The sequence below is a fragment of the Falco cherrug genome, chromosome 12 (assembly GCF_023634085.1).
Source record: "Falco cherrug isolate bFalChe1 chromosome 12, bFalChe1.pri, whole genome shotgun sequence".
Lineage (NCBI taxonomy): Eukaryota > Metazoa > Chordata > Aves > Falconiformes > Falconidae > Falco > Falco cherrug.
In genome coordinates this window covers 6,836,117-6,849,717 of record NC_073708.1, presented here as the reverse complement: position 1 = coordinate 6,849,717, position 13,601 = coordinate 6,836,117, and the positions used below count along the sequence as shown (strand labels likewise).

The 13,601-nt window shown below is 50.3% G+C and overlaps 1 protein-coding gene across 2 annotated transcripts; it reads left to right on the top strand.

Moving 5' to 3' along the window:
* Positions 1 to 8,578, top strand: LOC102059736 (torsin-1A-interacting protein 2). 2 transcript variants are annotated; one of them, XM_027800618.2, is made up of 6 exons: positions 1 to 531; positions 1,443 to 1,651; positions 3,395 to 3,697; positions 3,842 to 4,159; positions 4,564 to 4,662; positions 5,516 to 8,578. In XM_027800618.2, the coding sequence occupies exons 2-6, from the start codon at positions 1,552 to 1,554 to the stop codon at positions 6,271 to 6,273; spliced, it is 1,578 nt and encodes a 525-aa protein (XP_027656419.2). In that variant the 5' UTR covers positions 1 to 531; positions 1,443 to 1,551; the 3' UTR covers positions 6,274 to 8,578. The 2 variants fall into 2 exon arrangements, with proteins under 2 accessions (XP_027656419.2, XP_005435925.3); XM_005435868.3 differs by having other exon boundaries at positions 4,564 to 4,728.
* Positions 8,579 to 13,601: the final 5,023 nt, after the last annotated feature.

Here is a 13,601-nt window from a genome sequence, read left to right as displayed (position 1 = left end):
AGTGTTACGTTTCCGAAATCTGGGGTTTGCTGGCTACATGTTCAGGTTGTTTTTCTTGTGGTATTTTTCATCTTCATAAATCAACTCTGAAAACAGTTCCCTCCTCACTGTCATTTCGTTGTTTAAACGTGCAACGCTGTTATTTAATGCAGGAAGCTGCCGGCCACCCAGTTTGCCTGAAGGAAATGCTGCACGACCGGAGAGTTTCAGAAATACAGCCAAAAACCCGACGTTCCCGATTCCTGCACGCTCCCAAGAATGACTGCTGTCCCCTGGGGAAAAGCCGCCCGCCTTTGGTGAGGAGGAGGGAAGGAAAACTACAGCTCCCAGCAGCCTGCTGCGCACCCTTGGAAGAGCAGAGTTCACTGTCACGTTGACAGTGGAGGATTAAGGGTGTGGGGGCACCGGCTGTCCTGCCACCAGCAGAGCCAAAAGGCCTGTGGGAAGGGCAAACGGAGAGGCCAGCGCTGGGCCCCCCTTGCCACCCCTCTGCTTCACTTTGCCGCCTGGACCAGCTCCAAACCGACCTGGGTAAGCATCCGACTCCGCAAGCCACTTTGTTCCTCTGACTTCCTTCTTCTGCCAGAGCGTCACCAGAGGGAACAGCACAGGGTGGGGAGGGACGAGAGTCCGGGGCAGAGAGCAGCAATTATACCCCCCCCACCTCCAAAGCTTGCATTTGGCAAGAAACTCAGCTGTAGAGACAGTGCGGGTGGGGGAAGGTGCCCCCCTAGGCTGGAAGAGCTGCTGGGAAGGCTGGGCTTGAGATTTTTGTACGGAAATCCGCACAAACCTCTCTCCAGCAGGGAAAGTTTCTTGGGAGTTTTCCATGCCGCCCAGTTTTCCGTGGGTAGGCGTTGCGCTTGTGAAAGCCACCAACTTTCTGGGGTTACAGCTGTGCAGCCATTTGGTCCCAAAGCACTTTAGCAAAGGGGGGGAAAGTGCCCCCTCAGATGGGTGCGAGATCGGGTGGGGGTAGCGCTGCTGCACAGGAGCCAGGTGGTGTTTCTGCCAGCAGCTTCACCTTCCAGCACCATCGTCTCCCAGTTTGACATGCAGGAGGCAGAAAGAAGCTTGGGTGGAACGGGCTCATGGATCTGTGTTGACCCAGCTGTGAGATACCAGGTGCCCGAAAGCATGTGGGGCAGCCTGCCGAGCCCAGATGCCCCCAGGCCTGCCATCCTGGAGCACAGCTGAGCCCACAGGAGTCCATCCAGATGAGAAAACTGTGCCTCACCCCCCTGGCTTGTCCCAAGAAAACCGCAGTTTGCGTTAGCTCTTGAACTGCTTGTAGCCTGCTGGGAAGCAAGACAGCTAACAGCCCTTGGGCTGAAGGTTCACCCTTATCTGTGGCATCCACCTATTTTCACACCACCTTGGTCATCACGGAGGGAGGAGCCTCCTTCACCATGAATCACCACTCCTGTGTTTCTGCTTCTCAGGTTTATGGACGTTTAGTTGCAAGTCCCAAGACCAAGACAGGATGGTGCCTGTGGCAGGTATAGCACTTGGTCAGCAGCTCGAACTGCAGGAAGGTACAGACATCTCTTTATGACCAAAGGAGAAAGTGGGACAGAACGGTGCAGAAGCCAGAGCTCCAGGAAAGAAAGAAAGAAAATGGAAGAGAATCCAAGCGTGGATCTGTCAGGAGGTAAGTGAATCCTGTGCTTACTCCATCTACTAGGAAAATCCCTTTGCAAGAAGATTTCAATAGTGACATGGGAAACCTAACCAAAACAAAAATAAAAAATAAATGAATCTGCTCTTTTCCAGGCCAGGAAAAACAAGTTGCTATCTCGTTTTGAAGGGTGAAAGATTAACAAATTACTTTCAGTCTTGGATGCCTGTCAGCAACAGGTTTAGACTCTGTGTCCAGGATGTCAGCACAGGGAAGGGTAAAGATGGAGCTCCAAGCTGGGAGAGCTTTCTTCCCTACATCCCAGTGCTTCCCCCATAGAGATGCTTAAATAATAAGCCAGTTTTCCACCACCTGCAGATGGGAAACCTCTGGAAGAGGCAGGGCAAGGAGTACTGTTTGTGCCTAGCTTGAATAGCAGGTTCCTCTTATTTTAGTTTCTACCAAGTACTTACATTCTCCAGGTACCTTCTTAAGACAAGTATTTAAAGTACAAGTATTTCAGTGATACTGTGATGCCATAACCAGCTCAGATTCGTCCTTGGCAGTCAGAAGCATTCCCATAACAATCAGCAGCAAGGAATGTAAGAATCATGCTCTGAAGGACATGTTCTGACACATGACAAGTGCAGCTTCTTTCTCCATTTTCAAATTAGTAGGGAGTTCCTTGCCATTTTTGTCAGTCTTTATTCTAATTTTAGCAGAATCATTTCTGTCATTGTAGTGCTTGGTCATTCATAAATAATTTTGCACAAAGAGCACCTGAAATTTGAGGTGCGCTGTTGGGTTTTGTAAGATTCAGAATACATTGCAAACACTTATATTCAGCCTCAAATTTTTTCTGTTGAATTATGCTCCAGTGTTTGTTTTTAATTATACTCTACCATAGCTCTTTGGGAAAGCAGCTCCAGAACAGGAGCAGAGAAGGAGCACAAGCAAAGCTTACATTTACATTTTGACAGATGCTTGACGTGTGTTGGCATAACTCTTCTGGCCAGTACTCAACAACAGCCATAGAAATTCTTGAAATTCTTCAAAGTCCATCACTGTAATTTACCAGCCTAGGAAAACCCACCATCTGTGGAAGCTGTGGTAATATATCCTACCACTTAATTAAAAGAATTGCCTGCCCACCCAAGATAGGACAGCATGGGCCGTAGGCTGGAGTAGAGTTAACTTTGTCATAGCAGCCTGTACAGTGCCGTGGTTTGGATTTGTGGCTTTAAAAAAAAAAAAAAAAAAAAAAAGTGTTGATAACACAGCAGTGTTATGGCTCTTGCTGAGCAGTGCTGGCACAGCATCAAGGCTTTCTCTTTTTTGCCCCCTCTCCCTCTGCCAAGCAAACAATCTGGGGTGGATGGAAGATGTGGCAGAGACCCAAGGTGGGCAAAGGGTTATTGCATATGGTATAACATCATGTCAGCAATGAAAACTGGGGTACAGGAGAAAAGGAAGAGGGGGCTGGCTTCTAAGGTGGCCAGTGCTTGGAGACTGGCCTCGCATGAGCCCACTTGCAGGAAGTGGTGAGCGATTGCCTCTGCATTGCTTGTGATTTCCCCCCTGCCTTTCCTTCACCTATTCAGCTGTCTTGATCTTGACCCATGAGTTTTCTCACTTTTTCTCACCCTGTTCTCTCCTCCATCTCACTGGGGGTAGATGTGTCTGAAATGCAAGAACTGGGAGTTTTACAGGGTGGTGGTGAGGCATATTCTTGACTCCTGTATGGCTAGCTGAGCTTGTGAACTCCCATCCCAACAGCTGGGCCAGTCCAAGACGAGGTGGAGAGCACAGCAGAGCTTCCAGTGCACCAAGAGCCCACCCATGAAACCCCTGAGCACCAGGTGACAAGCCAGTGGCCTGAGACCTCCTGCAAACCAGAGGACAACTCTTTGGTGTGTAAATCAGCTACTGTTGATGGAGGAGAGACGATGCTGTCAGATTTAGCTGTCCTCACGGCAGAGGAGAATGTTCCCCAGGAAACTGAAGTATCACTGGAAGAATCTGGGAAGACGAGAGATGGTGTCTCAGAAAGATCCCAGGAAGAAGATGACTTGATTGAACGTGAGTCTCTCCCCATCCCTGTGTGCAGCATTTCCAAAATGCTGATAACCTGAGCCTTTGCTTAGAGGAGGCGGAGGAGAAAGGGTTTTTGGTTCTTGTGTTGAAAGAGACTAAGTGTAGGTCTGCGAATTTTATTCCCCACAGCCACGGTGGCCCACGGTAAAATGGGCAGCAAAGGAGACAGCCCTGTCCACCAGGAAACACAGGACCCTGAGACAAGCAGGCAGTGTGAAAGCTCCTACACAGCAGAGGAAGATGCTTCATCAACAAGCAAGTCACCAAGCTCTGACAGTAAAACAACTCATTTGGATGAGGCTGCCACAGAAGATATCACCAAGGGCTTCTTGGAAGAGAAGGGCACCAGTGCCCCTCTCCTGGACTGGGAGCCAGAAGAGCACACAGAGCAAGAAACACAGGAGAGTGGATCCCAAGGCACGTTAAGGAACAGACGTGGGTCTAAAGGTGAGCTGGTGGCTGCACACTGCTGTTCTTCCATCATGCACATGCCTACACTTTCTATCGGCATTAAGGAAGTAGTACAGTGACATCTCTAGTGCCTATTGTTAAGCAGGAGTTGAGCAGGAAAGAAGGTATAAGAAATTAATTGGCTTCTCTCCCTCTCTCTCCTTTGGCTGCTGTCCTGCTTTGGAAGGTACGAAACCACTCTGTACTCTGCATTGTCCTTCTCCTTCCCCTGCCCAAAAAGCAGAGAGATCCAAGACTCAAAGCAGCATTAACCCAAAGCAGTATTCACCTCTGACCATTTTCTTCAGCTGGAAGCTCTTGGCAGCTCTTGCTTTTCTTATTACAGCTCAATTCACCTGTTCTCTCAACAGTGAGTCGCGCATTTCTTTCTCTTACTGTAGGGCGCACAGCCCCAAAGCCAGACGCTCAGTCCTGTTTGCAGAACGTCATCACCCAAAACACAGATCAGGAGAAGGCCAAAGGGTCCTTCTTGCTGAAAGGTGAGGAAAAGAAGCTTCCCTTGCATGTTATTCATCGACCAGAAGGCACTGATCCTCCAGGAACAAGTAATGAAGCACATTTAATTCTTCTTCTCTCTCAGGACCTTTCACAGCCTTTTGTGAGGGTTTGAGGGGAAAAAACATCCCCTTAAAAATAGGCTCAGCTTGAGCCTATAGTAGCAGGTTTCCCTACAGCTCTCCAGCCCCAAAAGCAGGCACACTGTGTTCAGCGTGCTGGGAGTACCCTGACATGTCCTGGGAGCTCTGAGGCTCCTACGCTGATGGTCCCCCTTCCCAGTCCCCCTCTGTGTCATGGGGCCCCAAGCAGGAGCCGTGATGCTCACCTGCACCACGCATTTCTCCTGGTCAAAACAGACTCTGCTTTGCCATGGAGAGGGCTCAAGCAGTTGTGTCTGGACCTCGCTGTCCTTTTCTGGGCAGAAGTGTGGTAGCACAGCTAGGAGGAAGGCAGTGAACACAACACTTTAGCTGGGTTAGGCACCTCCCTATGTGGACGTAGGTGCTCTGAATGGCCACGAAGAAAAGCTTGTGGCCAGCTGCAATTTCCTCAGGAAATTTTGCACCACCACAAAGCTGTAGCCTTGCCTCCATCTCTGGAGCTGTAGCCCCCCCGCATGGTGTGTAGGAGCATGGCTCTCACAACATGGAGCAAGCAGAGTCTTCATGGTTCCCGGGCCCCCTGAGAATGTGCCAACCTGAACCGCTTTCCTAGTGTAGGGGGGAAGGTCTGAGAACAGGAAAAGAGCCCCTGTAGATACTTTCCAGCATATCACTGCAGGTCACTTGGGATTGACTTCTCTTCCTCATCTTGGGTCTCTCCCCTGCTCAACAGGGCTTGTCGTCATGAGCCTCCTACTGCTCGCCTTCTGCGTATTCTGCTTCAGCATCCCAACTGATTCCCAGCAAGCCCCCAAGAACCCCACAGTGGAGGCATTCCTGTCCCAGTTCAATCAGCTTGAGGACAGGTTTCCGGGCCAGAGTCCCCACCTGTGGCGTCGCGGGCGCAAGTTCCTTCAAAAGCACCTCAATGCATCCCACCACACGCAGCCAGCCATCATCATCTTCACAGCTGCCCGCAAGGGTGAGCGGACCTTGCGATGCCTTAGCACCCACGTGGCCAACACCTACTCGGCTGCCCTGCATGCCAGCACCGTCCAGATCGACGGCACAGATAAATCCAGGCTCCAGAGTGACCAGGCTAAGCTGGAGGTGGACTCAGACCTGAGCGAAGCTTTCCAGGCTGGGGGCCGTGCTGCGGTGATACACCGCTTCGAGCTGCTGCCGGCAGGGGCCACCCTCATCTTCTACAAGTACTGTGACCACGAAAGGGCTGCTTTCAAGGACGTGGCCCTGCTGCTGACCGTGCTGCTAGAGGAGGAGATGCTGGAGACACACATCACCCTCCAGCAGGTGGAAGAGAGGGTCCGTGACTTCCTCTGGGCCAAGTTCACCAGGACCCCCAGCTCCTATGACCGCATGGACTCTGACAAGCTGAGCGGGCTGTGGAGCCGCATCTCCCACCTGGTCCTACCGATCCACCCGGTGCAGAGCATCGAGAAGGGGGGCTGCCGTGTCCACACCAAACCCTAGGGGCAAAGGCTGCCAGAGCCCCAGGAAGGCTTGGAAAGACAGTCCTGGCTGACTCCGGTGCGGGCGGAGGCACAACCAGTGCTATTTCTCTCCAATTTGTTTCTCCTGCCTTCCTGGGAAGAGTTTGACAGGTACAAGCTGATCCAAGGCCATTTGGCCAGCTGAGCCCTGGAGGTAATAGATGACACGCTTCCTTCTGGCAGAGGGGAAGAGTGGGTATTTTAGATGGCTAATTGCATGGGAGAACATCTCTGTGTGGGGAGGCAGAAGGGAAAACAGGACATTGCAGGTAGCATTTCTATCAGGAGATACAGAAATGTTCAGAACTAGTATGCCAGAAAGATACTTCAGTTCTGTAGCTCTTTCATTTCTCCCTACCCCTCAGTTTGCTGATGTCATATACATCAGTCTCCTAACTTGCTTTATCTAGAAGATTTCTCTCTCTTTGCAGAGAGCCACTGGAACACAGCAAGGTCAAATTCCCCAAAGCCCAACATCCTGAAAGCAAGCTTCAAAAAGAAAACCAGTTTGCTAGGCAAGGGTTTGACCGGTCAGTCCTGATAGGAGTCCCACTTACACAGACTGACTGACACCCCCCCAAAGACCAGATCCTAGATATAGGGTGTTCAAATACACCTGCAATTCAGAAATCCCCTAAACATCAATTACAAGAAATTTCAGGTTGTCAGCACGTAAACATGTCTCTGAAGTGGGGGGATCCCACATGCCAGAGAATAAACTCCAAAACCAGAAAGCAAAGAGACAGAAACCACCTTGCTCTGATAGTGTGAAGCCTCAAGGGAGGTAAAAGAATAATAGTTTAACTTAATGCTACTTCTGTAAAAAAAAAAAAAAAAAAAGTCAGCTCTTGATCCCTTTGCCACCAGCACAAGGCTATGCCTGTCTCTCCAGGCTGATGTGTCAGCTTTGGTCCTACCTGACAGACTGCTCTTCACCCAGATCTCTGGTCGGTGTGTAGGGCAAGAAGCCGTCTGCCTGCCTCTCCCCAGCTAACTTTAATTGATGAATGTAGATGTTAATAGTGATATTTATTTCAAACCGCATAGGGTTGCACACCAGGTCCCTGCCCTGCCAGGTAGCTGGTGCTCTGGCGTATGCTGAAGAGCAGGGCTGGGATTAGCTGGTGAAGACAAAATCTCTGGCGTTAACACTAAAAATCTTCAACAAAGCACGTTGGTTTCTTACCATGCCTTCTGTTCTGCACCCCAGGAAGAGAAATCTGGGTCCTGGAAATACTGTGGTGCCCCTGCACACTGCATTTCTGCAGATGCTTTGGGGCAGAGCAGCCATCTCGGGGAACACCTAGGGGATGGGTGTGGGTTACAGCATTTATAACATCCTGTCAGCCCCGGGTGTCAGTCCTGTGTGCCTATGGTGCTGCCTGCCAGAGAGGGAGCAGCTGTAGCGGAACATGGCTTATTTATATAAGCAGCACAGACTGGGGCCTTGCAGAGCCAGGCTCTCTATCCAAAGAAGACACGAATCGAGAACACTACAGTATTTTTACAAGCAGCACATCTGAGTGCTTCTTACAGAAATCGGACCTCGGTGTTGGCCGGGTCTCCTGCCAGCGGTGCCTTCCTGACCTGCCCCACTGATGTCTCAGCTGAGGCCCAGCCTTGCACCCCAAAACCACAACCTGCCTCTTCTTTCCTCCTGCTGTGTGCCTTGACCTGTCTCAGGAGATTTGTGGCCATTAACTTGGAGGAGGGCACAAAATGAAGGAAGAGGAGGGGGTAATTTGTTCATGTCCTAATCAAAGAACAGACTTTTTTGGTTGGCTGGGGACATGAAGACAAGACCACAGCGGTTTTAACTGTGTCAGACACTGGGCTAGATGTGAGAATTACCTGCTGGAGTCCAGCATTGGCAATGGCAGCCCAGGGCATGGTTTTACACAAGATATGGGTTGCTTCCTCCCCTCCCTCCTTTTTATTGCTATACACTACTTTGGTAACAGAAAATACTGCTTCTGCCCTGCACAGTCCAGAATGGGCGCTGGTGTAAGAACCAGCAGAGCCTTAACCATGTTATGCCAGTATCTTGAGGGAATTCTGTATTTTAACTTCATCTTGCTCTCAGTTTTATGTACTGTGTTTGTAACGCATAGCCAAGGCTGCAAGGGCAACTTCACGCTGCTTGGGCACGTCGCTGTAAGCATCATTCACCCAAGCTGTTCTAATACAGAAATGTTTTTATGACCTTTTAAAGACAAAATATCTGCTTGCTTCTGAAACAAGACTTCTATTTAAAAATAAATAAAACCCAGCAGTCTTTGAAGTGATACTAGAGTCTTTCTGTATTCTGTTGGCGTTTTTTTCCCTAGCTATTTTCATTTCATTAAGCAAAAGAGATCATCATATTGGGCAAAGTTTTATTTAGGTCAGGGCTGTAGTTGTGCAAAGCGAATATTTGTTTTTTCCAGAAAAACTCCAAACAACCTTTTTCTCAGTTGTTGGGGGCAAACATTTGCAGTTTTTTCAACTACGGCACAACTATAACCAAAAACCCGCAAACAGCTGCTGAATTCAACCCAGACTGAAACATACTGAGTTTTGCATAATGCTTAATTATAATAATTAAACCAAAGTCCACTGACAACTGAAATATTTTAGAAATACAGAAAGCAAGTATTTCTCATTTCAACACCCTTGATCAGACCAGTTCCACCCAATGTCACAACACCTCAGCACACACAAATTTTTATGTTCATGGTGAATTATTTTTCCTAGCTCTGGCCTAAACAGAGGGATGGGGATAAAAAAAAAAAAAAAAAAAGAAAGAAAGAGGATTTCCCCTTTTATTCCAGATTTTCTTCAGTCCCTGTCCAGGCCCTGGCAACCTAAATACTCATAACATTGGCATCTCTTTTCACATAGATGTTCATGTGATCAATTGCCAGAAGTAATCACTCATCTCCTGTTGCCTGATGCAAGAGGACAAGATTTGGTCCTAGCCCAAAGATTCAGATGAAAATCCGGTGTCACCAGGTGCAGTGACTGCTGGATGCCAAAACCAGGCTGCTTTTTCAGTTTTGCACATGAATTCAAAAGCAAGTCCAAAGAAAGTAGCTGAGCAAGCTCCAAGAGTGTCTCTAGGCAGAAGGGTGCACGGTGGTTTCTCCCTAGATGATGTGGTCATCATGATCTGCGCTGGCAAATAGCATCATCATGCTTGTACCTGCTCCAAAAATCAGGCTGAACTGAGAGTGGGAGTGGTGCTTGCTGTTGAAGAGAAGCAGGGAAACCAAGTCCAGAGGCTGCTCAGCAGTGACTGCACCTCTCCGTTAAAACTTTGGGGCTATATCTGCAGCCCGTTCAAATTAAAGATCTTTAATACATACCAATCAAGAGCCTCCTGTGAGTCCCCTAAATGGCTGAGCAGTGCCTCCCCAAAAGGGAGAGACGCCAGCGCAGAGGTGCAAGGCCAACCTTCCCACCCACCGTGCCAAGCTGCAGCATCTCCACACTGTCCCCTTCCTCCCGCACCCCAGCTGGCTGGCCCTGGGGTCACTTCAGGCAGGACAACTGGACCCCCAGCGAGGTTTCTCCCAGCCAGGGATTCAGGTTCCCTTCTTCCTAGGCTGTGAGTTAATTCAGAAATGCTGTGCTCTGGCATGGGGCATGGGTGCAGTGGCTGCAGAGCCCCCGGTGAGGGACACTGCTGGGTGACACAGAGGACGTGGGGCACAGCCAAGAGCGGATACACCCACGGCAGCTCCGGAGGAGCCAAAGCTCCCCCTTTCCATCAGCTCTCCGACGGCTGTGACAGGTCAGCACAAGACCAGGATGGAGCAGGACATGGTCCAGCACAGCAGCATCACAGGTAAATGATTCCTCCCAAGCACCCATCAGCTGTCCCCCCACCCCTGGTTCATGATCTCTCCGGGAGCGTCTCTTTCTGCGCGTGCACATGTCACCCAAGCACGGCAAGGCCATGGATTTGGCAGGAGCTTATCAGTTGCCTGCCATTACGTCAATGCTACAGCTAAATCATTTTTCAATTCCTCAACTACAAACCAATAAATAAATGATTCTTATTCTACTTGACTTATTGAACAATGTGCCCCCCTCCCTTTTTTTTTTCCAGTCCCGCTCTCTGCAGCAGTAGTTCTGCAGGGAAGGATATGCTGCCACAGGGTGCTCAGCAACCCTAAAAATTACCTTGAAAATTACATAGCAACTCGACCAAGGGGCAAAACCAGTTCTGGAAGGCCAGTCTGGACTGCTCCACCACCAAATTAGCGCTGATTATACATGTGAGTGTGCACTGCGCAGGCTTGGCATGCCACCCTGCTCTGCCTGCAGCATCCCTGTCCCTGTGACAGGCACATCGTGCCACATCTCTTTTCACCCCTTTGCACCAGCATGTGCTAAGCTGGAAGGAGGCAGGATGCAAAGAGACAGGTAGAGAACCCAGCTGAGCCTCATCTCTCCTGTTAAGCTTTAACCTCTGGGAGCTCGTCTACAGCTTAACCCTCCCGCAGCTCTATGCATGGGCAGGCTCCGCCACAGGGCTGGTCCCCTGGGGGTCACTTTTAGGCCTGCAAAACCTCCGTTGTAAAAGAGATTTGCAGACACTGGGAGCTTAAAACTGTTTTTATTTCCCCCTTTCGCCTCTTCAGGGGACGCAGCCGTACAATGAGCTGAACAAAGGAGCTTGGCCTCAGCCTGTGGGATGCAGACCCAAGAGCCTGCAATGAAAAAGCTTGAAGAATACAGCTTGCAAGTGTGTTCCCTGCACAGGGAGGGGGCTAAGCCCTAAGCAGACCTCCTGCTGGGCTCTGCCTGCTTTGGCTGGGCTGCCTGGTTATGCTCAGGCTGAGGAGAGGGCTTTGCAGATCCCTCGTGAGGCCACTCAAGAGTTGAGGATCCTCTTGGAGCCAGAGCAAAGGCAGCAGCATGGTTTGACACAAGGGATGGAAACAGCTTCCCCAGATCACATTGAGGTCTGCTCCATCCTCTGCCCCAGCAGCCCAGGGACCACTCAGGCATCTCTGGGAAGCAGTTTTGGGTTATGGTGATCTCCGCAAAGGAGCCTCTTCCCACAATTACAGCTCGAGCTGAATGAAGCCACTGTTCTCTTTATGTTAACACAGCTGAGCTCCTGCTCAGAGCAGCAGAAAGGAAGCCAAGCCATTTCCCTGGTCAGAGCCTGTGTCTGCAGAGGGGAGCCATGGAGCACACAGGTTCCTCCTCAGAGGGAGAGTAAAGTCCAGTTGTTGTTTCTGCTCCTGGGGCCAGGGAGGGGCACCTGTGCTGGGGCAAGCACCAGGTAAAGCCAGACAAGTTACTGGGACTGTTTGGCCAGAGGGATGGACTGAAAACCCAGTGCAACACCCTGAAAGACAGGCTCCCTCCAGCAGCTTGGTCAACGGGAGAAAAGCACATGCACACAGAGAGAGAAATGAAGAGCTGTGCAGGGACCTTTAGCTCCAGGCCAGTCTCTCACATGTGTTTTTCTAAACTCTCAACCTCTATAATTATGATCCCAGGACTTTCTCCATGGGAAGACGGCTGCCATCTGTGACATCTGCAAGTTGTGAGAAGAATAAAGCCCTTCAGGTCATGTGCATGCCAGTGGCATCCTGGCTTGTACCAGAAACAGCGTGGCCAGCAGGAGCGGGGCTGTGACTGGCCCCCCACACCCGGCACTGGGGAGGCGGCACCTCGAACCCTGGGGTCAGTGTCGGGCCCCTCACGACAAGAGGGACATTGAGGGGCTGGAGCGTGTCCAGAACCGGGCAGGGGCTGGGGAAGGGGCCAGGGCACCAGGCTGGGGGGGGCGGCTGGGGGAGCTGGGGGGGTTCAGCCTGGAGAGGAGGGGGCTCAGGGGGGACCTGATCGCTCCCTACAGCTGCCTGACAGGAGGGTGTAGCCAGGTGGGGGTCGGTCTCTTCTCCCATTTAACGAGTACCAGGACAACAGAAAACAGCCTCAAGCTGTGCCAGAGCAGGTTTAGATGGGGTATTAGGAAAAATGTCTGCACTGAAAGGGTGGTCAGGCACTGGAACAGGCTGCCCAGGGAGGTGGCAGAGTCACCACCCCTGGAGATATCTAAAAGATGTGCAGATGTGGCACCTGGGGACATGGGTTAGTGGTAGGCTTGGCAGTCCTGGGTTAACAATTGGACTTGATGATCTTAAAGGTCTTTTCCAATCTAAACAATCCTGTTTCTGTGTTAGAGAGTGGTCTACTCCAGTCCTGCAGGAGCTGCTGCAACAGCAGCCATAAACACCAGTCCTCCCTTCCAGAGGCAATATGTTTTGATTTCTCTCCCGATTGTGTTTGGAAGCTTTTCAGAGAAACAGCTGGCTGATGAAACCCAATCCAATGGAATAAGAAGTTGAAATAATCCCAGGCAGCTTCCAGAAGGCAAGGGATGAGTACGAAATCAGTCCCGTGTGAGCAGCCCATGTGTTTGAATGTGGCCGGCACCTACAACGATACACACTGGCTGGCCCCAGCTCAGTTCTGGTTATGAAAAGACTGTTAGGATGAAACAATGTAGCTCTGCTCTTGGGTGCTAATAAGGGGGAGATCCTCAACCTTGTGAATCCTATAATACAGACCTACTTTCTGTTAACAGGGCATATGAAACTGGGAAGCAACTGGGAAAAAGCCTTTTGTAATGGTAGGGCTGAATGCAAAACCACAAAGGGCTGCTGCACATGCAGAACTCAGCCTGCCCATGCACATCATACAGTCCACAGCAGAACCAGCTGGCCCAGTTAGAAAGTGGCAACTTTATGGTCTAAATAAAGACAGTAGGAAAAAAAACCAAACAAACAACAAATTGGAAAAGGCAGATTAGAAATTATTATAAAACTGGAAGCTGTTTGCAGTGGCTAGTGATGGGTTTATTAGCAAGGTTTTAAATGTATTAGTCAGTTCAATAGCAGTATCAAACCCTTCCATACACTGGTTACCAGGATATACTGGGGGTGGGGGGTTATGAGTCCTCAAGACTACAAGGGAACCTTTACCTTGCATACCCTTATGCCCACACTGACTGAGAGTATTCAAAATCTCCTCTAAAGGAAAACAGCCACACTGCTTAAACTCAGGATGTAAGATGGCAAGCAGCATTTTACCATTGCCTTGCTGCCTTCCACGCCGCACTTGCACCACCTCTGCGAGCAAAAGAGGCTCAGAAGTTGCGCCTGTGGGATGAGAGCAGGACTAGCACGAAAGGTCAGGAGAGAGGGGGCACGGAGGGGCCCTGGAGGGGAAAGCATCACAGGCCACCTGGATTTACCCCGTCACGCTCCCTTAGTGCCTCACATGCCGATCCCCCTCCCCAAATTA

Excerpts from the sequence above, each read along its gene's own strand:
- LOC102059736 (XM_005435868.3), top strand. The coding sequence starts at position 1,552 with ATGACCAAAGGAGAAAGTGGGACAGAACGGTGCAGAAGCCAGAGCTCC. Across the intron at positions 4,160-4,563 it reads GAACAGACGTGGGTCTAAAG|GGCGCACAGCCCCAAAGCCA; the intron begins GTGAGCTGGTGG and ends CTCTTACTGTAG. Across the intron at positions 4,729-5,515 it reads CACTGATCCTCCAGGAACAA|GGCTTGTCGTCATGAGCCTC; the intron begins GTAATGAAGCAC and ends CCTGCTCAACAG.